This window comes from Chlorocebus sabaeus, chromosome 1 (genome assembly GCF_047675955.1).
Source record: "Chlorocebus sabaeus isolate Y175 chromosome 1, mChlSab1.0.hap1, whole genome shotgun sequence".
NCBI lineage: Eukaryota > Metazoa > Chordata > Mammalia > Primates > Cercopithecidae > Chlorocebus > Chlorocebus sabaeus.
Genome location: NC_132904.1, coordinates 3,157,133 through 3,181,223, shown reverse-complemented (window position 1 = coordinate 3,181,223; position 24,091 = coordinate 3,157,133). Strand labels below are relative to the sequence as shown.

General features: G+C 46.8%; 1 protein-coding gene and 1 pseudogene across 1 annotated transcript; both read right to left on the bottom strand.

Annotated features, from left to right (window-relative positions):
• Positions 1-1,001: 1,001 nt before the first annotated feature.
• On the bottom strand, positions 1,002-5,211 carry LOC140713346 (uncharacterized; annotated as a pseudogene).
• A 1,963-nt stretch (positions 5,212-7,174) lies between these two features.
• On the bottom strand, positions 7,175-15,633 carry LOC119623792 (uncharacterized). Its single transcript, XM_073023081.1, has 5 exons — positions 15,604-15,633; positions 9,963-10,105; positions 9,312-9,662; positions 8,226-8,356; positions 7,175-7,341 (listed from the first exon to the last, which is right to left on the bottom strand). The coding sequence occupies exons 1-5, from the start codon at positions 15,631-15,633 to the stop codon at positions 7,175-7,177; spliced, it is 822 nt and encodes a 273-aa protein (XP_072879182.1).
• Between the last annotated feature and the right edge of the window lie 8,458 nt (positions 15,634-24,091).

The window sequence follows — 24,091 nt, the reverse complement described above, 5'->3', positions numbered from 1 at the left end:
ACATTTGTTCTATTCTGAGATAGGAGAAAACGCCCCCTGTGGTGGGAGGCGAGACATGTTGGCAACAATGCTGCTCTGTTATTCTTTACTCCACTGAGATGTTTGGGTGGAGAGAAGCGTAAATCTGGCCCACGTGCACATCCAGGCGTAGCACCTTCCCTTGAACTTACTTGCAGCACAGATTCCTTTGCTCACATGTTTTCTTGCTGACCTTCTCCCCACTATCACCCTGCTCTCCTGCCGCATTCCTCTTGCTGAGATAGTGAAAATAGTAATCAATAAATACTGAGGGAACTCAGAGACTGGTGCCGGTGCAGGTCCCCCGTATGCTGAGTGCCGGTCCCCTGGGTCCACTGTTCTTTCTCTATACTTTTTCTCTGTGTCTTATTTCTTTTCTCAGTGTCTCATCCACTTGACGAGAAATACCCACAAGTGTGGAGGGACTGGCCCCCTTCACACATATATACATGTATATAAAGTACATGTGTAAATACATATACATATGTATGGCAAAGTATTTCATTCATATATTCTTGATATCGAATTTATGAAGAGTTCCAATAACTCAATAACAACAACAACAACAAAAAACCCTATGATAGGCCGGGCGCGGTGGCTCACGCCTGTAATCCCAGCACTTTGGGAGGCCGAGGCGGGCGGATCACAAGGTCAGGAGATCGAGACTATGGTGAAACCCCGTCTCTACTAAAAATAGAAAAAATTAGCCGGGCGCAGTGGCGGGCGCCTGTAGTCCCAGCTACTCGGGAGGCTGAGGCAGGAGAATGGCGTGAACCCGGGAGGCGGAGCTTGCAGTGAGCCGAGATTGCGCCATTGCACTCCAGCCTGGGCGACAGAGCGAGACTCCGTCTCAAAAAAAAAAAAAAAAAAAAAAAAAAAAAAAAAAAACCCTATGATAAAATGGGCAAACAATTTTAACAAGACCTTTTTACAAGAAAGATGTGAAAATGGCCAGTAAGTGCAAGAATGGATCCTTGCGAACATTAGTCATCAAAGAAACGCAGGTCAAAATCCACACGCGATGCGATTGTACCCCCACGCGATGCCTCACGTTTGAAAAGCCGCCGGGCGGTACTGTCAGGCCTGGGGCAGCTGACAGTCTCAGGCATCGCTGGGGAGGGGAAAGCAGCACGAGCGTTTGGACAGCTGTCCGTTTCTTAGCAAGTTAAACACACACTACTCCATGGTCTAGCAAGGCCGGTCCTCAATATTTAACCAAAAGATTAAAACTAAAAACACGAGTACGGAAGGACTGGAAGGCATGTTTACATGTCATTCATCATAGCCCCAAACTGCGAACAATTCAAATATCTGTGAACGTGAGACTGGGGGAACACAGTGGAGAGTATTTTTACACTAAACACCACGCGGTGATTAAAAAAGAAGAAGAAGAAGGCCAGGCGTAGTGGCTCATGCCTGTAATCCCAGCACTTTGGGAGGCTGAGGCGGGTGGATCGCCTGAGCCCAGGAGGTCGAGGCTGTAGTAAGCCATGAGGGCACCACTCTGCACTCCAGCCGGGGTGACAGAGCAAGACCCTGTTTCAAAAAAAAAAAAGAAGAAGAAAAAGAAGAGCAAATCATTGACACACAGAATAACATCGTGAGGGAAAGAAACCAGAGTACATTTTTAACGATTTCATTTCTGCGACATTCAACAGCGGGCAGAACCGGTCAGCAGAGCCGTGCCTGTAGTGATGGGCGGGAAGGGAAGGCCGTGACAGTGAACTTTCCGGGGGTGGAGCAGTTGGTCATAGTTGGGGTGATGGGCACACAAGTACGTGTTTAGCGGAACTCATGGAACTGTACACTCAAAATATGTGCAGAGCCCAGGAGGCCAAGGCTGCAGTGAGCCAGGATCTCACCACTGCCCTCCAGCCTGGGTGACAGAATGAGACACTGTCTCAAAAAAAAAAAAAAAATGCAGTCCAGGCGCGGTGGCTCAGGCCTGTAATCCCAACACTTTGGGAGGCCAGGCCAGGTGGATCACTTGAGGTCAGGTGTTCAAGACCAGCCTGGCCAACATGGTGAAACCCTGTTTCTACTAAAAATACAAAAATTAGTTAGACATGGTGGCACACACCTGTAATCCCAGCTACTCAGGAGGCTGAGGCAGGAGAATTGCTTGAACTCGAGAGGCAGAGGTTGTAGTGAGCTGAGATCATGCCGCTACACTCCAGCCTGGACAACAGAGTGAAACTTAGTCTTAAAAAAAAAAAAAAAAAAAAAAAAAAAACAGCATTTCACTGCATGTAAATTTTACCTCAATACAAAATTAAAATTAATTTTTTGGAAAATAAAAGTGCATTAGAGTGGGTGGCTAGTCAAAATTTTCATAGCCTTCAAGGAGAGTAAATTGGAAGCATATCTGTTGATTTGTGGAATTTTTACAAAGACTTAATTGAGGAAAACTCAAAAGCATTAGAAAGGGTCTTGTTCCTCTGTTCCCTCTGTGAGCCCAGCTTCCCTGAAGGGAACGTGGGACTAATCCATGTCGTTAGGAGTGAGCTGATTACAGGAGGAAGAGGTAACAAAGACAAAGGAGAACCAGGGCCACACTAAAATCCATGCTCTTCAACACTTTGTTTTACAAATTTGACAAAATATTTATAATGGAAGTTTTTAAGCAGTGGAACCTATAGACAACCTTTTCTTTCAGCTTATTTTTTTAATTTTTATTTTATTTTATTTTATTTTTTACAAAATGACCACCGTTGACATAAATACCAATGCCAGGGGGTGGAGGGTCTGCATCAGTGAGGAGAGCTCTGAGCACCAAGGACAATGGTCCACCTGCCGGCCGAGCCACCACCGCCTCCCAGACTCCTAGGACACCCGCTGGAGAGGGAGCCCAATGTCTTCTAACAAAGGGAAACGCCTATGAGGAAGAGGCCAAATTTAGAAACCAAGGAAAGTAGAGCTTGGCTTGAGCTGATGGCGGCTCATAGGACGGTGAAGAGATTAAAAATAACACTTGTGCATGTGAAACAGCAGAAACAACAACAGAAGTATTCATGTGATCAGTATAAACACCTGGGCAGGAATATAAAGAGCCGGGGCTCAGGGAGCTCCACACCTGCACCTGCCACCTGCCTCTCACCTGCTCCTCTACCTGCTCCACCCTCAATCCACCAGAACTATGGGCTGCTGTGGCTGCTCTGGAGGCTGTGGCTCTGGCTGTGGGGGTTGTGGCTCCGGCTGTGGGGGCTGTGGCTCCAGCTGCTGTGTGCCTGTCTGCTGCTGCAAGCCCGTGTGCTGCTGTGTGCCAGCCTGTTCCTGCTCCAGCTGTGGCTCCTGTGGGGGATCCAAGGGGGGCTGTGGCTCTTGTGGGAGCTGCAAAGGGGGCTGTGGCTCCTGTGGGGGCTCCAAGGGGGGCTGTGGCTCCTGTGGGGGCTCCAAGGGGGGCTGTACCTCCTGTGGGGGCTCCAAGGGGAGCTGTGGCTCCAGCTGTGGGGGCTGTGGCCCCAGTTGCTGTGTGCCCGTCTGCTGCTCTAGCTTTGGCTCTTGTGGGGGCTCCAAGGGGGGCTGTGGTTCCTGTGGGGGCTCCAAGGGGGGCTGTGGTTCTTGTGGCTGCTCCCAGTGCAGTTGCTGTAAGCCCTGCTGCTCCTCCTCAGGCTGTGGGTCATCCTGCTGCCAGTCCAGCTGCTGTAAGCCCTGCTGCTCCCAGTCCAGCTGCTGTAAGCCCTGCTGCTGCTCCTCAGGCTGTGGGTCATCCTGCTGCCAGTCCAGCTGTTGTAAACCCTGCTGTTCCCAGTCCAGCTGTTGTAAGCCCTGCTGTTCCCAGTCCAGCTGCTGTAAGCCCTGCTGTTCCCAGTCCAGCTGCTGTAAGCCCTGCTGCTGCTCCTCAGGCTGTGGGTCATCCTGCTGCCAGTCCAGCTGTTGTAAACCCTGCTGTTCCCAGTCCAGCTGTTGTAAGCCCTGCTGTTCCCAGTCCAGCTGCTGTAAGCCCTGCTGCTGCCAGTCCAGCTGCTGCAAACCCTGCTGCTGCCAGTCCAGCTGCTGTGTCCCAATTTGCTGCCAGTGCAAGATCTGAGACTCTGCCCACAAACCTCAGCTGGTCCTACAGATCTGGGCCTCCAGGAATGACTGCAGCTGTGGCGTGAATTCCTGAAGCATGTCTCTGAGCCTGTCCTCCTCTGGACTAAGGCAGCCTAGTGTTCAGGGCTCAGTACTCAGCCGCTCAGCCTCTGAGGTCATGAGGGCTTCCGGCGTGCTGGGTCCTGCCCATCAATTCTTCCGGAATCCCCTTTTCCTTTCCTGACCTCACCACTTCAACCTTCTCAGGGCTTCAAGATCCCACATCCCTGGGCCCCTCCTGTGAGCCTGCTGGAAACACGCTGAAACTGGAATCCTCTGACCTGCTACCACCTCTCCCGGGTCCCTGCAGCCTCCTGGCTCCTCCACCCTTTGTCTTCATCCTGCCTGAGCTGCCAGAGCTCTGATTGCTTTTGGAGTTGATCTAGAGGACTCAGAATTATTAGAGATCCCAGGATCCTCTCCTGAGGAGGAGGGGTGCCCAGTCTCCTCTTCTATCTCCGACCTGGCCTGCTTTCTTTGCCCCAAGGCTTCGCCTTGTAAGTACCTGGGCTGGATCTTCTAAATAAATATGATCCGTACCTCCCACGAGTTTGTGTTGTGATTCTTTCATTTCAGCCTCTGTGTGATTAGAGAAATATACAATTTTCACTGAATTGCACTCCCAGGCATTTGGGAACCCCCCGTTCCCTGCTGTGTGAGTTTGCTAGGGCTGCCCCACAAACCATGTGGCTTGAGCAACAGGAGTGGATTGTCTCACAGTCTGGAGGCCAGAATCTGCCATCAAGGTGCCCCAGGGCTGGGTCCTCCTGAGGCCTCTCTCCGTGGCTTACAGATGCTACCATCCCTGTACCCTCACGTGCTCGTCCCTCTGTGTGTGTCTGCATCCTCATCTCTTTGTATAAGGACACAGATTAGATTAGGGCCCACCCTAATCCATGAGGTCCACGTTTTAACTAATCACCCTGTAAAGACCTATCTCCAAATAAGGTCCCATTCTGAGATACTGCAGTGAGGACTCCAACGTATGAACCAGGGGGCATAACTCAGCCATGGCATCCACTTGGATGGGGGCCTCACCATCTTTCCCATCTTCTGGGACACAGAATTGGGAGGCTCCTTGGGCTTCTTTCCTCCACAAGTCACCAAATCCCACAGCATCTCCTGGAAGACATCCTACAGACATCTCCTTCCTGCCTCCTTGTGACACCTCCCTATGCAGACCTCTGCTTCAGGCACCCACCTGTCCCTTCCCTGCTGCCTCTGTCAGCTCTGGCTGCCAGAACGAAACCCACAAAGTAAGCCTGGAGGACTGAACAACAGACACCATTTCTCCCAGTTCCGGAGGCTGGAGGGCCCCGGCCAAAGTCCAGCAGGTTTGACTCATAGGGAGGGAAGACAGGAGCCAGCAGAGGAGGAGGTGGGCTGCAAGGTTGGAGCTCCCAGACCCCAGGCGTCTGTAACAGCAGAGCACTGGAGACTGCTTGGGAAGCCAGTGTCTTATAGGATGGCAGACAATGAGTGCCTGACGAAACTGTGACAAGAAAGTGAAAACTCAACAACACAGAAGTTTTAGAAACTGCCTCTGAGTCTCTGTTTTAGTAAGTAATGGTGACTAAACACTATTCACAACCCTGGAACTTCTAAAAGGACATGGTGAAACCCCATATCTGCTAAAAATACAAAAATGAGCCAGGCACAGTGGTGGGCGCCTGTATCCCAGCTACTCAGGAGGCTGAGGAAAGAGAATTGCTTGAACCTGGGAGGCAGAGGCTGCAGTGAGCATAGATTGCAGCACTGCACTCCAACTTGGGTGACAGAATGAGATTCTGTCTCTAAATAAATAAATAAATAAATAAATAAAACTTAAAGTGCTGTATTTAAAACATGTATATTTTTAAGTCAATGAGCTGTTCAAAAAATAAATAATCCTCAGAACCAACAAGCGAGAGAGAGCTGAACCCATAGAGGAAGGTGAAAGTCTAAAACGGCCTCCACCCCTTGCCTGGACCAGAAAGAGACACTCTGTTTTCTTCCACCTGTGGTATCACTTCTGTTGTCAGTATGAATCTGAGAAAAACGTAGTTTCTTTACACTCTCACACAGAACACTCTCATTCCTGATGTGCAAGTTTTCTCCACACCACTCAATTTTCTGCTTCTTTCCACACCAACTGATTCTCTGATACTGTCCTGCGATTCACTCCCATCCTGAAACAGAATTCATTTCAGATCCCACAGGCGAAGGGCTGAGTCCCACAAGACTGTCCCCATTTGAGATGTTGACATGGTTTGGCTGTGTCCCCACCCAAATCTCATCTTGAACTGTAGCTCCCACAATTCCCCCATGTTGTGGGAGGGACCCGGTGGGAGGTAATTGAATCATGGGGGTGGGTGTTTCCTGTGCTGTTCTTGTGATAGTGAATAAGTCTCATGAGATCTGATGGTTTTATGAAGGGGAGTTTCCCTGCACAAGTTCTCTTCTCTTGTCTGCTGCCATGTGAGATGTGCCTTTCACCTTCCACCATGATTGTGAGGCCTCCCCAGGAGAACTGTGAGTTCATTAAGTCTCTTCATTTTGTAAATTGCCCAGTCTTGGGTATGTCTTTATCAGCAGTGTGAAAACGGATTAACACAGATGCCAATCATGAGTCCAGGTCTCTGGAGTTTCTAACCAACGGGCTATAAATCAGGGTTCACACTGATACCTGAAATGAGTGGCTGAGGCAAAGCTCTCTACCCATCAGGGTTTACTAAGCCTGCTTTAAGGTGCATCTGGGAGAAATGCAAGATGCAGGCACATCTGTGGCTGTTTTCCCAAAGAGGTTTTCGGGAAGTTTGGTATTTATACATTTCCTTAAAGGGAAGCAGGCAGGTAGGAAGAGGCAGGTAAGCGTTAGGCCAATGGTTGCATTCCTGTGAGACTTTAGTTAGTGCCCAGTAAGTCTGCATTTTACATAAGGTAAGGTGGGCATTTGAGGAGAAAAGAGAACTAAAGGAAGAGTCAGTTGTGCAGACCTCTCTGGGTAGGTAAAGGAGGGACTGGTGTCATCTTGTTTTTGTTCTGCTCCTGGGAAGATAAACTCATAATCTATATGATCGGCGTGGAATGGAAGACTTTCGTTTTAGGAGCTGGACTTGGATTGCAGGCCTGAAGTCACAACGGGCACGATCTTGTTGATGGCAGGACACACGTCTTGAGAAGTTTTGCAACCAGCACACTGGCACTTATTTATGAGTGATTTGCAGGGGCAGTGTCCTGAACGCCTGAGGCCTTTGCTGTTTCCTGGGCCTGGAGAGCGAAACACACAGGCTATGGAGGAACAGGGCTGCTTTTGCAAGAGGGCGGTGCCACTCAGCCTCCGGGCTTAACTTTCCCTTTGGCCTAAGGAGCTTGGGGGTCCTGAGATTTTTATTTTCCTTTACTCAACACCACCCTCCTTGGGTTTGATAATCTGCTAGAACAGCACCCAGAACTCAGAGAAACACTTGCTTATGTTTACTGGTTTATTATAGAGGATGAGATCAAGGACACAGATGAACCCCCAGGTGAAGAGGCTCCCATGGCCAGGAGTCACGTGAGGACAACCACTGGGGAAGGGGATGTGCGGCAGGTCCAGCGGGCCCCCCTCTCACCCAACACCCCCAAGGGGCAGTGGCTTCTGCAGGGAGGCCAGCTGGGACCCAAAGCTCTGTTCACAAGGGACCACCTTGCCGTACAGGGATGGGCACCCAGGGTGACTCCAGGGCATCTTGTGCTTGGCTGACTGATGCCCTCCTGGCCCTAGGGGCCCTAGTCAGTCCCTTCCATGATACATGGGTGTGGCATCAGGACCATCAATGTGAGAGAAGCTGAGGGATCTGTCCCCTGAGGCCTCCCTTTGGAAATAGGGGCTCTCGTGGGACCGGAGCAGGATTGCGGGCAGGAGGAGAGGTTGTGGTGCCGAGGGAGTGTGGAGCCTGCACTGTAACTAGCCTCTCCCCGCAGAGCTTGCACAGAACATCGCCTGACTCTCACAGACCGTGGGGTACCAGCAGACCCACAAAATCCCCGCAGTTTCTGCCCCCTAGCAAGTGCCTGCCCCCTCTCACCCAACACCCCCAAGGGGCAGTGGCTTCTGCAGGGAGGCCAGCTGGGACCCAAAGCTCTGTTCACAAGGGACCACCTTGCCGTACAGGGATGGGCACCCAGGGTGACTCCAGGGCATCTTGTGCTTGGCTGACTGATGCCCTCCTGGCCCCCAAATCCAGGCTTCCGGGTCCTCTGGATGTGAGGGGCCTTGGCAAACGTGATTGTGTCTAGGATCCTGGGATGGGAAGGATATCCTAGACTCCAGGATGGGCCCTGAGTGTGACCTCAGTGTCCTGGTAAGAGGGAGGCCGGAGGAACCTGACTGCAGGAGAAGAGAGGCCTGGAGCACAGGGGACGGCCCTGTGGCTGGGGAGGCAGAGGCTGGGCCATGCGTCCACAGCTAAGGAACAGCCAGGGGACACCCGGAGCCCGGAAGCTGGAAGAGGCAGGAAGGAGCCTCCTGAGAGTCTTTGGCGGGAGCACAGCCTGCAGACACCCAGGTGTGGGTCCTCCGTAATTGTGAGAGAACAAATTCCTGTTGTCTGAGCCCCCAGTTTGTGGTCATTTGTCACTGGAGCTCCTGGACAAGGACACAGGCTTCACCCCTGCCTCTGGCTCCCTCTTTTTCTGACATCCTGCGAAGGTCTCTCTCAACAGTGTGGGAAGAGGAACCCAGCCAGCTCTGCCTTTCTGATCAGGTGTGTCGGGCCCCTCCCAGCCCCATCACGCTGCACATGCGTGGCCTCGGGTTTGATGCAGCCTCAGGCGTGAGGCCCTGCAAGCAGCTCCTGGCAGCTGGGGAGCCCCCAGGAGGGAGGAGTAGATCCCAGCCTCCTGCCCTAAGAGCTGTGAAAGCTACGAGATCCTGCATGTCCCTCCTGGCCAAGCTCTCCGGGTCTCATGGTGGCTGTTCAGAGGCATTCCCCCAGGAGTCACGTGAGGACAACCACTGGGGAAGGGGATGTGCGGCAGGTCCAGCGGGCACCTAGGGGCTCTAGTCAGTCCCTTCCATGATACATGGGTGTGGCATGCGCCAGTCAGATTAGAGACGCAGAGCCGGAATTAAAACTGCAAAACACAGCAAACAGAACGTGATTGTTTCTAGTTTCAAGAAAGCAAACAAAATCTCCCTGGGGAAACGGCACAAACAGGAACCAGGAAGTGACCATGTACCCAGCTTCACACCTCACCCAGGGCAGGGATATAAATGGCCCAGGCTCAGGGAGCTCCACATCTGCACCTGCCTCTCACCTGCTCCTCTACCTGCTCCATTCTCAGCACACCAGAACCATGGGCTGCTGTGGCTGCTCTGGAGGCTGTGGCTCCGGCTGTGGAGGCTGTGGCTCCGGCTGTGGAGGCTGTGGCTCCAGCTGCTGTGTGCCCGTTTGCTGCTGCAAGCCCGTGTGCTGCTGTGTGCCAGCCTGTTCCTGCTCCAGCTGTGGCTCCTGTGGGGGCTCCAAGGGGGGCTGTGGCTCCTGTGGGGGCTCCAAGGGGGGCTGTGGCTCTTGTGGGGGCTCCAAGGGGGGCTGTGGCTCCTGTGGGGGCTCCAAGGGGGGCTGTGGCTCCTGTGGGGGGTCCAAGGGGGGCTGTGGCTCTTGTGGGGGCTCCAAGGGGGGCTGTGGCTCCTGTGGGGGCTCCAAGGGGGGCTGTAGCTCCTGTGGGGGGTCCAAGGGGGGCTGTGGCTCTAGCTGTGGGGGCTGTGGCTCTGGCTGTGGGGGCTGTGGCTCCAGCTGCTGTGTGCCCGTCTGCTGCTGCAAGCCTGTGTGCTGCTGTGTGCCAGCCTGTTCCTGCTCCAGCTGTGGCTCTTGTGGGGGATCCAAGGGGGGCTGTGGCTCCTGTAGCTGCTGCCAGTCCAGCTGCTGTAAGCCCTGCTGCTGCTCCTCAGGCTGTGGGTCATCCTGCTGCCAGTCCAGCTGCTGCAAACCCTGCTGTTCCCAGTCCAGCTGCTGTGTCCCCGTGTGCTGCCAGTGCAAGATCTGAGGCTCTAGTGGGAAGCCTCAGGTAGCTCCTAAAGATCTGTGCTTTCCAACACGTGACTACCCCTGGAGCACATCCCGTTCTGAATCTGAAAAATGACTCCCTTGGCTCAGGGCCTTTTTCCAGCCCTTGAGGAAATGGAATGAACCACTCCCTGCCCATTCCCTGTGAGGATACCCCAAGACCCAGGCACTTTTGCTCCTCCTTCCTACATACCCCCATATGTCTGAGCCAGACTGCACTGGGGGTGGCCCTCATGCCAAACAAGAGCTTGGAATTCCCCTTCTTGATAATTCCATGGGAGACAGCAAACCCTTCTTTCCTGTGCCTGCCAGGAGCTCCGTGGCATTTGCAGATGGATGTCCTGCAACCCAAGTGATCACGTGTATCTATGGAAATCCAAAATGGATCTGGGTGCAGCACTAAATAAATTCTACAACCCTTAGCCTTGGTCTCACTGACTTTTCTTGCAGCCTCTGTCTCATTGGCAAACTGGCCACATGTCCTTCCCCTCCCTGCCTGATGGCTTATTACTCCCACTGCTGTAACTATGTGCCAGGCCCAGCTCCTGTTCCAGAAACAGTTGTTGAACTCATTAATGAAGGAGTCACTAGCAGTGTGTATGAATGAATGAAGACGAGTGAATGAATGAGTGAATGAGTGAGGATCGCTCATTAGTACACAGGGAGCCCCAGCTGTGTCTCAGTGGGATTCAGTCTGTCTTGGTTGGAATTGTGGACTCCTGCTTCTTCCCCATGGGAGGATATGTTTGGGAGAGAAGATCTTTGCCCTCAGTGCTTAGGAAGGAGTATAATGGGTGGTCTCTGTGTCCAACCAGTTCCCAGTTTGTGGGTCAAGCCAGGAGAGGGGGAAGCGAGACTAGAATCAGCTGTGTCCCTGAGATGCTCTGTAGGACAACACTGGAAACTGTGCTGCTTCAGGGACCCAAGACGGTGTGGTTGAACACAGGCTGAGGTGCACCCTCCATCTCTGGACTCAGAGTGAGGAGGGAATCCAAGTGTCCACAGGCTTCCCAGTTTTGGTTTGGGACAGGGAGGAACGGAAGGAACTTTTTTCAGTCTGATAAAGGGCATCTACCCACAGTGAACACTGTGATTAACTGTGGAAACCTGGATGTTTTCCCCTAAGATCAGGAACAAGAAAAGAATGTCCACACCCACCACTTCTATGCAACATTTCACTGAAGCTATAGCCAGATTAATATGACAGGAAAAGAAAATAAAAGCCATCCCGGTAAGAAAAAAGGAAGCAAAACTATCTCTATTCATAGAAAACCTCATTTTGTATACAGAAGATGCTGAGGGACACACACACAACTATTAGGGCCAATAACTGAGCTCAGTAGAGTGCAGGACACAAAGACTACACACAATAGTCAGCTGTATTTCTATACAACAGCAAAAAGCAATGCAAAAAGGATGTAAGGAAACAATAAAATTCCTAGCAACAAATGCAACCAAAAAAGTACAAGACTTGGACACTTAACACTACAAAACACCATTGGAAGAAGTTAAAGAGGACCAAAGTAATGGGGGAAAAATCCCATGTTCATGTATTGGAAGACCTAATATTGGGAAGATTGAAACTTTCCAAAAAACAATTGTTCTACCAATTTAATGCAATTCCAATCAACATCTCAGATTTATTTTTTCACAAATTGACAAGTTGATCCTAAAATTCATGTGGACATTCAAGGGACCCTGAATAGCTAAAACAATCTTGAAAAATAAAAGCAAAGTTTGAGGACTCATGTTTTCCAATTTCTAAATGGGCTGCAAAGCTACAGTAATCAGGACAGCATGGTTCTTGCATAAGGATAGAAAGATGGATCAGTGGAGTAGGTTTGAGGCCCTTGAAATAAAGGCTCACAATTGTGGTCAATGGATTTTCACGGGTACCATACAATTCCATGGGAAAGGGGGAATCTTTTCAACAAACAATGCTGCTGAGACAACTGGATGTCCACATGCAAAAGAATGAATTTGAATCTTGACCTCATACCATATTCCAAACAAACAAAAAAAAAAAAAATAGAAAAAATAGATAAATGACCTAATTGTAAAAGCCAAAACTAGAGGATTACTAGAAGCAAAACAGGTTAAGTTTTCATGACCTTGGAGTATGAAATGGTTCTTAGATAATGACACCAAAACCACAAGGAAAAACTAGATTAACTAACTACATCAAAACGAATAGTTTTTGTGCTTCTAACAGCACTATGAAGAAAATGAAGAGACACCAACAGAGTGGAAGAAACTACTTTGAAATCATATATTTGATAAGAACTTGCATCTATACATATAAAGAGTTCTTGCTATTCAAACACACAATCCAATTAAAGACTCAGCAGAGGATTTAAATAGGCATTTTCCAAAGAAGATATACAAATGGCTAATAAGCACATGAAAAGGAGCTCAACATTGTTAGACATCAGGGAAAATCAGGGAAATGCAAATCAAAACCACAATAAGATAGCAGTCCACATACTCTGGGATGGCTATTATCAAAAAGACAATAAGAAGCACTGATGAGAATATGGAGAAATGGGAGCCCTTGTGCATTGGATGAAAATGAAAAACATGCCACTACTTTGAAAAATAGTTCCTCAAATGTTCCATGTAGAGATACCATAGGACTCAGCAGTTCCACTCTTAGGTAACTACTGAAGGGAAGTGAAAACATAGATCCCATAAAAACTTGTATGATGATATTCATAGCAGCCTTATTCTCATTTGCCAACAAGTGGAACCATTTAAATGTCCATGAACTGATGAGTGGGTAAAGGAAATGTGGTATATTCATACATGGATATATTCACGTTCTGGATGTTATCCCCATATCATCTTTAAATTTTAGTGTTTTAATGTTAAAAATGATAGACAATTATAGAAGACAACAAATTACCCATAACCCCAGTCTCTAGAGTGCTAACATTTTGGTTGCTCCCATCTAATTTGTGTATTCAGGCATCTCATGACCTCTCTATTACCCGAGGCCATCATGGTGTTCTGCTTGCCAAGTCACGAGCACTTCACTGGCCCCGTAACAATGACCCGAGCCCCCGTTGTAGGCAGAGGGTTGCATTTCCCACCTGAGTCTACGTGGGAATCCCCAGGGCCTTGCATGTTCCCCGTGCCTTGGTGGAGCGGCCCCTGCTTCTCCCCCAGGGTGTGTCTGCAGCCCCTTCCTTGCCTCCTGCCATTCCCATGGGTTGTACCAAGAGAAGTTTTACGGTAGCCAAGCTCTTCCTTCCTTCTTGGCATCAGCTAGAGGTTCCTACGACTGCTAATGGTTGGGGGCATGGTGCGGAGAATTCATTATTTCTTCTAGCACTGCTCTCTTAAACATTTGTGTTATCAATAGTTTAGAAAGGTTGTTTTTAATTTCATAGCTCACTATTAATAACTACGGTAATTTTTAGGATTATCAAATTTGGGGAGATGTCATCAGATTGCTTTCCTATATGAGCTATAATATTTGGAAGACATTTCTGAAAACTAGCTCTCCCTCTGTACCTTTCAAACCTTGTTTCTGCTCCACTGCCCACAGGCAGCCACTGGAGGATGCCTGGTATCGTGACACAATCTACAATCTCTGGTCATTCATCTTTGTGTCACCATACTGGGGCAAATTGTCACAGTAGGAGTATTCCTGGAAGTCATTCATCCTCTAAAGGATAAGAAATTGTTGGAATATAGCTGGAAAGGACTCTGAATTCGTAAATGTATCCCACTGAACCAGCCCCAAAACAACTAATGCCCCAGCAATAACACTTTACACAAAGCCTGCGTTGGGCTAAAACCCTAACCCTGGTAAGTGCCCTTGAATAGATACACTTCGCTTGACTTTCTCTCATTTCTTATCCTTCCCCGTTTCAATTTCCCACACTCTGGACAATGAGATGGGCAGCATCCCGTGCCTGTACTGGCATGTAGGCTGTCTCCTCTCGGACAAGCTCGCCTGTTTCTGCTTATGCTGTTCTGGGAGCCACCTCTCTTGTGGGCCTGGGGATGATGGTGGGGCCTTGAGTGGCTGCTGCTTCAGATGAAGTCACTGAAAGGGGTCTTTCTAATGGAGATGGGACCACCTTAGCTGGGGGTGGGTGGGTGTGAGGGGCTGACTAAGGCGAGCCAGGACAGGCTGCTTAGAGTTCAGGGAAATTTGCGGATTCCCAGTTTTTGGCTCACCTGTGTCCACCCAGATGATTTCATCCCAAGAGTTTCAGCAAATGCCTGCTCCTCGCCAGTCGTGTTCCTACTTTATAATTAGCACCTGATTGCAAGGCTGTGCGTTTTAATTGCCATTACAGCTTTGCAGCCTCCATAGTCAGGTGTGGGTGTGATCCCCAGCCAGGGCTGCTCATAATAAAAGATGCCAACACCCCAGGGTGCTCTGATTCTAGTTATGGTTTTTTTTTAAATTTTTTCATTCTACTAGTTTTTATTTCTTGCACAATAACATCGTGGCAGCCATAAACAAAATAATTTTGAAGGTAAGGGAAACTTGCCCATAATCCCTTTACTCTAAAGCACCAAGTTCTTATATTCCTGTCCTCATGAAAATTCATTTGTTTGTTTGTCTGGTTTTTTACAGAATTGCGGAAAAAATATTTGACAAGGAAATATGCACCACACCCAGCTCTTTTGTTTAAAAGCCAATTGCAAAAACACAGAATGAATCAAATGACCTGGTTTAACAGTGGCTAAGAACAACGGAAAAAGACCTTGTTTATTCGAGTTAAATTCGAGCTCAGGATGAGGCTAGGGTGTGGTGTTGCTGCCAAAACCCACTCTGTGGTCTGAGGGTGGGTTCGCAGCCACACGGTGTCCAACTGAGGGGTGAATGATCCCCTCCTCATCAGCTCATGCTGGTTCCTTTAATGGACTTTTTTTTTTAGAGCCGTTTTAGGTTCACAGCAAAATTGAGAGGATTGGGCCACGACATTCCCTGTGCTCTACAATGAGAGGGCCTCCTCAGAGCCCAAGGCAGTGGGCCGCTCTCTGGGGGTCCCCAGGGACTCAGAGTGTGGCTGGCCTGTCCCCAACGCAGGAGAGACCAGGAGTTGTCCAGTGGTTCCTTCATTGGAAGTCCCTGTGGATGCCTCCCACGGAGCTGGATGTTGCGGGCCCATGATTTCCACAGAACGTTGGGGAGCCGGGATGTAGGGCCCCTGTTTCCTCTATGTGTGCCCTGGACACCCCAGGCCCATGGGACAGGCCTGGCCCTGCAACCCCACCAGGGCCCTGACACCAGGCTTGGCCTGGCCTTGTGATGAGCAAGAGAAGAGGCAGGTCCAGAGACACCCCCTGCACGGGATCGCCTGCATCCAACCCCATGACAGGCAGTGGCCAGTATGGTGTGGAAGGGGCCAGGATGGCACCCAGCAGGCTGCCCTGCAGCCCCAGATGGCTCCTGGCCTCAGGAAATTAATATCCACGGGAAAACTGGTCACTTGGAGCTGCCGGAAGGAAGGGTGAGTGTCACGTTCCCGCAGCCATGGCCAGCCAGCAGCATGCCCGGTAGCCTCTGTCTCAACCTGTAAAGGGAGGGCCACCAGGGGCGCTGTGGGCACCCAGCAGCAGCCAGGATGATCATACAGGGGACCGAGACTTCTATGGCAGTGGCCAGACCTAGAACTTGGCCAAAAGCAGGGCAAGCCCCCTGGGACAGAGTGGGTGCTGTGCCTGTGCATGCCCAGCAAGGCCGAGCCAGTGACACTACCAGGTTCCATGAGGCGAGGGTGGGGCAGGAGCAGGCTGCCCAGCTGCCAACCTTGTCCACTCCAGGAGACAGGGATGGCTGAGCTCCTGCACCCTTGTGGCCACCACCAGACCACCTATGGGCAGAGGCCTGAGGCCAAGCAGTCAGTGCTGGGGCCCTGCTTCCAGGGTCTACAAACTGCTCCAGTCCAGAGGGCCAAAGATAACTGGACACATGAGGGCCCAGGAGGTCAGGTCCCTACTTCTGCCATCCTTGGCAGGTGCATTTCGTGGTCAGAAAAAGTCAAGAAAGGTGATGCCTCTCAGGTGTTATTATGAAGAACTCTCCCAAGACACATCTTTTTTTACATTTCTTTTTATTGTATATATTCATGGTGGACAAACATGGTGTTGTGATAAACACGTACACAACTGAAATGATGGCTACCGTCAAACAAATTAATATCTCCAACACCTTCCATGGTTCCCTTCTGTATGTGTGTGTATGAGTGTGTGTGCATGAGTGTGTTGGATAAGTGTGTGTATGAGTGTGTATGCATGTGTATGAGTGTGTGTGTTTGTATGATTATGCGTGTATGAGTGTAAGGTGTGTTTTTAATTATATGTGTGTGGGACTGAGTGTGTGTTTGTATGTGTGTATTTGAGTGTATGTGTGTATGATGTGTGTGTATGAGGGTGAGTATGTGTGTATGATGTGAGTGTGTGTGTGTGTGTGGTAAGAGCACCCGGAGTCTCCTCTCAGCACACCTGCAGCACACAGCACCAGTCACCTGTAGTCCTTGCACTGTGCACTGGACTGCTAGGCTCCCTCTCCTACACAACTGCAAGCCCTTGGCCTCTTCCTCCCTCTTTCCTTCTTCCTCCAGACCCTGATAACCACTGTTCTATGTTTCTATGTATTTGACCTTTTCAAAATGTGAAATATATACATACATCTATGTATGTATATATAGAATATTCTTCAGCTTTCAAAAGAACGAGATCTGGTTACTTGCAACAACATGGATGGATCTGGAGAACATCACACAAGGTGAAAGGAGTCAGACACAGAAGGACAGACATCATATGCTCTCCCTCACACATGGAGTCTACAGGAGTGAAACTCACAGAAGCAGAGAGTGGAAGCATGGGAACCAGAGGCAGGGAAAGGGGAAATGAGGAGGCGCTGGTCCAGGGGTCCAAAGTGTTACTTCTGCAAGATGAATAAGACTTGGAGACCCAATGCACAGCAAAGTGACCACAGGTAACAACACAGTGTTTATTATGTGCTTAAAATGTACTGAGAGGGTAGATACTAAATGTTCTCACCACTAAGAAAAGAGAGAGAGAGAGCTATGTGAAGTGGTGGATATCTTAATTATCTTGACTGTGGTGATTATTTCACAATGTAGACATATATGAGATAATCCAATTTTACGTCTTAAATATACACAATAAACAATAATAAAAACAACCCCCAGTGCCAGGCCCCACAGGTACCCCCACCCAACCCTCCTCCTTGCACATACAATGTATAAAAGAATAGATGCACATGCATGATTGGGTATTGTTACCAATTAGAATTTTATTATCCACATTTCTTTGCAACTTAATTTTTTTCACTAAAACCTGTATCATGGTTGCCTCTCCTAGAAAGTAGATCTGGGTATAAGTCTATGTTTCTTTACGCACATGCATATTCATATATATGGATTTTTTCCATAAGTAGGATCACACATACTGGACTCACTTTTCATTGTCATTTTCTTTTTGTTGATTCCCACACACCTTCCCCACTCCACCCAGCCACTGTCCTATGTACCCCCAGGTACATACTCAACATATGTGTAAAATATATTTTTATTGTTTGCTACTAAAATAAGATCCTACTGTGCTCATTTCCCTGCATCTACATTTCACACTAGTCAGAATCTTGAGGAAATTTCTCCAAGTCCACTGGTACAGCTGCAATCTAATATTTTAGTGGGCATTACTTTTAGTATTCATTTTCAATTTGCTAGGATTCTTTTTCTGACACTGCAAACAATGTATCATACACATATGGGTATACATAAATATGTTTACATTTACTCTTATTTTCAGTAATTTCAAGACTAATAGTATTGACATTACCTAATTTTATTAGATACGGTTTAAAACAAAAAACTATAATAAATTATATCCCCGGAACAATGTATAAGAGTACCTTTTCCCTGCAATTTCACTAGTAATAGGTGTTATTATTCTTGTTAATGTTTGCCAGTCTAGTAGATATAAAATGTTGCAGGCAGCCACTAACTGGGGCCACTGTCATGGACAGTAAAGGAATTTACCAAGACAGTTGTAGGTAAGGAAAGGCAGATTTATCAGAGAACGTAGGAAAACACGTTGCAAGAATGGAAAGGGCGGGTCAGCAAGGAAGGAGCTGGCTGCCAGGAGACAAAGGCTTGCTGGGGATTTTATAGGATAGTGCTTGTGCTAGAGAGGGTTACATGCAGTGCTGATAATGCCAAGGTTTCAGTGAGCTAACTTGCATTTTTCTATCAACTGAGGTCATAAGTTGAGTGCAGGAAGATTGTGAGTTATGTGAGTTATTTGCACAGGAGGGCTAAGTCTTGCACCATGAAGAAAGGCAGACTTGCAGCTTATCTGCTTTCTCTTTTTGCTTTCCCTTGATCCAACCAACCAGGCTCCTTTTCCATAATCAGCACTCCACAGAAAATATCCCATGTATCTGACTACCAGTGAGTTTGATCCACTTTTTATACTTTTAATTGCACATTTCCATTTGTTTATCAGAGACTCAATCATCTTTTTAAAAACTTGGTTGTCTGTCTTCTACTTGTCAATTTGTAAAAGCAACTAATGTTTTATAGATTTTTTATTTTGAGACAGGTTCTCACTCTGTTGCTGGAGTGCAGTAGCACAATGTTAGCTCACTGCAACATCTGCTTCCTGGGTTCAAGAAATTCTCCAGTCTCAGCTTCCCAAGTAGCTGTGATTACAGGCATGCACCACCATGCCCAGTTAGTTTTTGTATTTTTAGTAGAGATGAGGTTTCACCATGTTGGCCTGGCTGGTTTCAAACTCCTGGCCTCATGTAATCTGCCTGGTTCAAACTCCCAAAGTGCTGGGATTATAGGCATAAGCCATTGTGTTCAGCCAATGTTTTACAGATTATAGAACTAATAAATGAATGCAGCAAGTTTTCAGAATACAGGACCAATATATAGAAATCAATTGTATTTCTACTCACTTGCAACTCTGAAAGTGACAAAACACTGTTGAAAGAAACTAAAGAAGATCTAAAACATCCAAGATTTGTTGTGAACTGAATATTTATGTTCTTTCAAATTCATATGTTGAAACCATCACTTCCATTGTGGCTGAATATGGAGACGGATTCTCTAAGGAAGAAATTAAGGTTACATAAGGTCATAAGGGCTTCCATAGGATTTCTATCTTCATAAGAATAGACACCAGGGAGGATGTGCTTCTCTCTCTCTCTCTATCTCTATCTCTTCCTCCCTCCATCTCTTTCTCTCTCCATACACAAAGGAAAGGCCACGTGAGCAAAGAGTGGGAAAGCAGCCATCTGCAACCCAAGGAGAGAGCCCTCACCAGAAACTAAAGTTGCTGGCACCTGACCTTGGACTTCTGATCTCCAGAATTGTGAGAAAATAAATGCCTGTTGTTTGAGCCACCAAATCTGTGGTATTTTGTTATAGCAGCCCAAGCAGACTGATGTTCATGTATCACAAGACCTAACATTTTTCAGATGGCAATAACCCCAAAATTGATCTACAGAGTGTATGCAATCTCTATCAGGAAAACAGCTGGCTTCTTTGTAGAAATTCACAGACTGATTATAAAGTTCATGTGGAATCTCAAGGGACCCTGAATAGCTAAAACAATGTTAAAAAGAAGAACAGGCCAAGTGTGGTGCCTCACACCTGTAATCCCAGCACTTTGGGAGGCCAAGGCGGGTGAATAACGAGGTCAGGAAATGAAGACCATCCTGGCTAACACAGTGAAATCCTGTCTCTACTAAAAATAACAAAATTAGCCAGGCGTAGTGGCAGGTACCTGTAGTCCCAGCTATTCAGGAGGCTGAGGCAGAAGAACGGTGTGAACCCGGGAGGTGGAGCTTGCAGTAAGGCAAGGTTGCACCACTGCACCCCAGCCTGGGCTACAGAGTGAGACTTTGACCAAAAAAAAAAAAAAAAAAAAACCCAGAAGAACAATGTTGGAGGGCTCACACTTGACAATTTGAAAACTTACTACAAAGCTGCAGTCATCAAGGCAGTTTAGTACTGGTGTTAAATAGATGTATTAAACCAGTGGAATAGAATTGAGAGCCAGAAATAAACCCTCATGTAGATGACCAACTGATTTTTGACAGGGTGCTAGATCGTTCAATGGAGGAAGAGCAGTACTTCAACATATGGTGCTGGGAAACCAGACATCCTCATGCACAGGAATGAGTTGGACCCCTACCTCACACCACAGCAATTGATTCAAAATGGATCAAAAGGCCTACATTTAAGAGTCAAATCTATAAAACTATTTAAAGAAAACATGACCTGGATTCGGCATGGATTCATAGATAGGACACGAAAAGCGCCAGTCACAAAAGAAAAATACAAATATATTGGATGTCATCAAAAGTTAAATATTTTTGCATCAAAGGACACTATCAACAAAGTGAAAGAACAATCTACATAAAGGAAGAAAAGATTTTCAAATCAGATATCTAATAAGCGTCTAGTACCTAGAGTATATAAATAACTTTTTCTTCAACTTTTATTTTAGAATCAGGTGGTACATGTGCAAGTTTGTCACATGGGTATATTGTGTGATGCTGAGGTTTGGAGTGTGAATGAATCCATCATCAAAATAGTGACTGTAGTACCCAATCATTTTTCAGCCCTTGCCCCCTCCCTTCCTCCTTCCTCTTATTTCCCAGTGTCTATGGTTTTCATCTTTATGTCCATGGGTACTCAATGTTTAGCTCTCACTTATAAGTGAAAATATGTGGGATTTAGTTTTCTGCTTCTGCGTTAGTTCTTTTAGGATAATGGCCTCCAGTTGCATCCAGGTTGCTGCAAAAGATATGACTTCATTCTTTTTCATGGCTGTGTAGTATTCCATGGTGTATATGTACCACATTTTCATTATCCAATCCACCATTGATGGGCACCTGGATTGATTCCACGTCTGTGCTTCTGTGAATAGCAGTGCAATGAACATATGGATGTATGTGTCTTTTTGGTAGAATGATTTATTTTCCTTTTGGTATATACCCAATAATGAGATTGCTGGGTCAAATAGTAGTTCAAGTCTTAGCGCTTAGAGATAGCTCCAAATCGCTCTCCATGGTGCTGAAATCATTTTCATTCCCAACAGTGTACAAATGTTCCTTTTCTCTCAAGTTCGCCAGCATCTGTGTTTAGGTTTGTTTTGTTTTGTTTTGTTTCATTTTTAAAAATTTTTATCAAAAGCCACTCTGACTGATATGAGATGGTATCTCATGGTGGTTTTCATTTACATTCCTCTAATGGTTAGTGATGTGGAGCATTTTTTCATATATTCGCTGGCCATGTCTTGTCTTCTTTTGAGAACTGTCTGTTCATATGCTTTACTCACTTCTTAACGAAGTTATTTGTTTTGGGCTTGTAGATTTGTTTAAGTTCCTTGTGGACTGCAGATATTAGACTTTTGTCAGATGCACAGTGTGTGAATATTTTCACCCATTTTGTAGGTTGAGTGTTGACTCCCTGATAGTTTCTCTTGCTGTGCACAAGCTCTTCAGTTTAATTAGGTCCCACTTGTCAATTTTCGTTTTTGCAGCAATTGCTTGTGAGGACTTAGCCATAATTCTTTTTTTTTTTTTTTTTTTTTTTTTTTACCAAGGCTGATATCAAGAAGGGAATTTCCTAGGTTTTCTTCTAGGATTTTTATAGTTTGAGGTTTTACATTTCAGTCTTTAATCCATCTTGAATTAATGTTTGTATATGGTGATCTGGTTAGTGTCCCGGTTTTATTCTTCTGGATGTGAAACTCAATAATAAAAAGACAACGTGGGCAAAGAATCTTAATTAGACATTTTCTGAAGAAGACACCCAGATGACAACAAGCATATGAAAAGATTCTGAGTATCATGATTCAGCAGGGAGATGTAAATTGAAATCACAGTGAGATATCATTTCACAAACACTAGGATGAATATAATTTAAAAGATCAGACAATAACAAGTGTTGGGGCAGGGTGTGCTCATGCCTATAATCCCAGTGACTCAGGAGGCTGGAAGGGAAGATCCCTTGGGGCCGGGAGTTTGAATCTAGTACGGATATCATGGCAAGACCTTGTCTCTACAAAAAATTAAAACTTTAGCTGGGTGTGATGAGGCACAACTGTAGTCCCAGCTACTGGGGAGTTTGAGACAAGGATTGCTTGAGTCCAGGAGGTTGAGGTTGCAGTGAGCTATGATCATGACACTGCACTCCAGCTTGGGCAACACAGTAAAACCCTGTCTCTAAAAAATAAATAAACAAATAAAAATAAAATAACAAATATTGACAAGGATGTAGAAACATTGGAACCTCCATGCACTGCTGTGGGAATGTAAATTGCTTAGCCACTGTGGAAAACAGTCTGCAGTTCCTCAAAAAGTTAAACAGAGAGTTACCATAGGGCAAAGCAATTCTGCTCCTAGGGATGTTCCCAAGGGAAATGAAAGCACATTCCATGCAAAAACTGGCACACCTATATTCACAGCAGCATTACTCACAACAGCCAAAAGGTGGAAACAGTCCAGTGTCTGCCAACTGAGGAATGAATGGTGTATTCATACAAAGGAAGATTATTATAAATAATTTATCATAGAAAGTAATGAAGTACTGTTTCAGGCTGCAACATGGATGAACCTCAAAACATTACACTGAGTGAAAGAAGGAAATTATAAAAGACCACATGTCATATAATTTCACAGGTATGAAATTTCAAGAATAGGAAAATAGAGACAAAAAGTAAATTAGTAGTCGTCTCTGGCTACTACTGTTACCCATTTATCAGACTCAGATGAGACATTCACACATGTCACAGGAAGTGGGTATATTAGTTACAGACAGGCAGCAAGGGAGAACAGGAACCTTGGATTCACTGGGAGACCTCTAGCCTCAGCAAAGATTCCCAGGTGAGCTGAGTCTCATCCATGTGTGCCCCACTCACACCGCAGCTGAGGGATCCCAGAAAGCTACCTGTCCTGGGTCTTATGTCCCAGGGCTACAGGATTCACTGCACTAAGGCACCAAAGAACGTCCTGTTTCTAGGAACTAGGACAAAGCCCAGGCTCTTCCGGCCAGTCCCTCCCTATCTTAGGATGTTGCATTCCCAGCATATTCTGTAGTTATTCTTTTTGTTCTTTTATTAATATTTTAATTGAAGCATGATCATTGTACATGTTTATAGGTCCAGTGAGATATTTTGATACATGTATACAATGTGTAGAGATCATTCAGGGTGAATAGTATATCATCTCCTCAAACATTTATCATTTCTTTGTGTTGGGAACACTTAATATCTTCTCCTCTAGCTATCTGCAAATGTGCAATAAATTATTGTTAACCCCAGTCATCATACAGTGCTACAGAATACTAGGATTTATTCCCCCTGTGTGGCTGTAGTTTTGTATCTGTGAACCAGCCTCTCCTCTTTCCCTCTTCCCCACCCCTTCCCAGCCCCTGGTAACCACCATTCCACCCTCTACTCCTGAGATCAACTTCTTTAGCTTGCACTTGTGAGTGAGATCATGCGGTTTATCTTTCTGTGCCTGGCTTATTTCATTTAACATAATGTCTTCCAAGCTCACCTGTGTTGTCACATATGGCAGAATTTTGTTCTGCTCTAGGGTTAAATAGAATTCCATTGTGTGTATACACCATCTGTTCTTTTCCCTTACTTTTCCATGTTTTCCATTCGTCTGTTGATAAACACTTGGGTGCTTTCATATCGTGGCTATTGTGAGCAGTGCTGCGATAAACATGGGGTGCAGGTATCTCTTCAACATACTGATTTCTTGTCCTTTGGATACACACCTGTAGTGGGATTGCTGGGTTAGCTCTGTTTTTAGCTTTTTGAGAAAACTCCATACTGTTTTCCTTATTGGTTGTACAACTTCCCAGGAATAGCGTATGAGTTCCCTTTCTTCTCTTCCTCTGAAGGATCTATTTTTGCCTTTTTGATCACGGCCATTCTGTGGGATGAGAGGACAC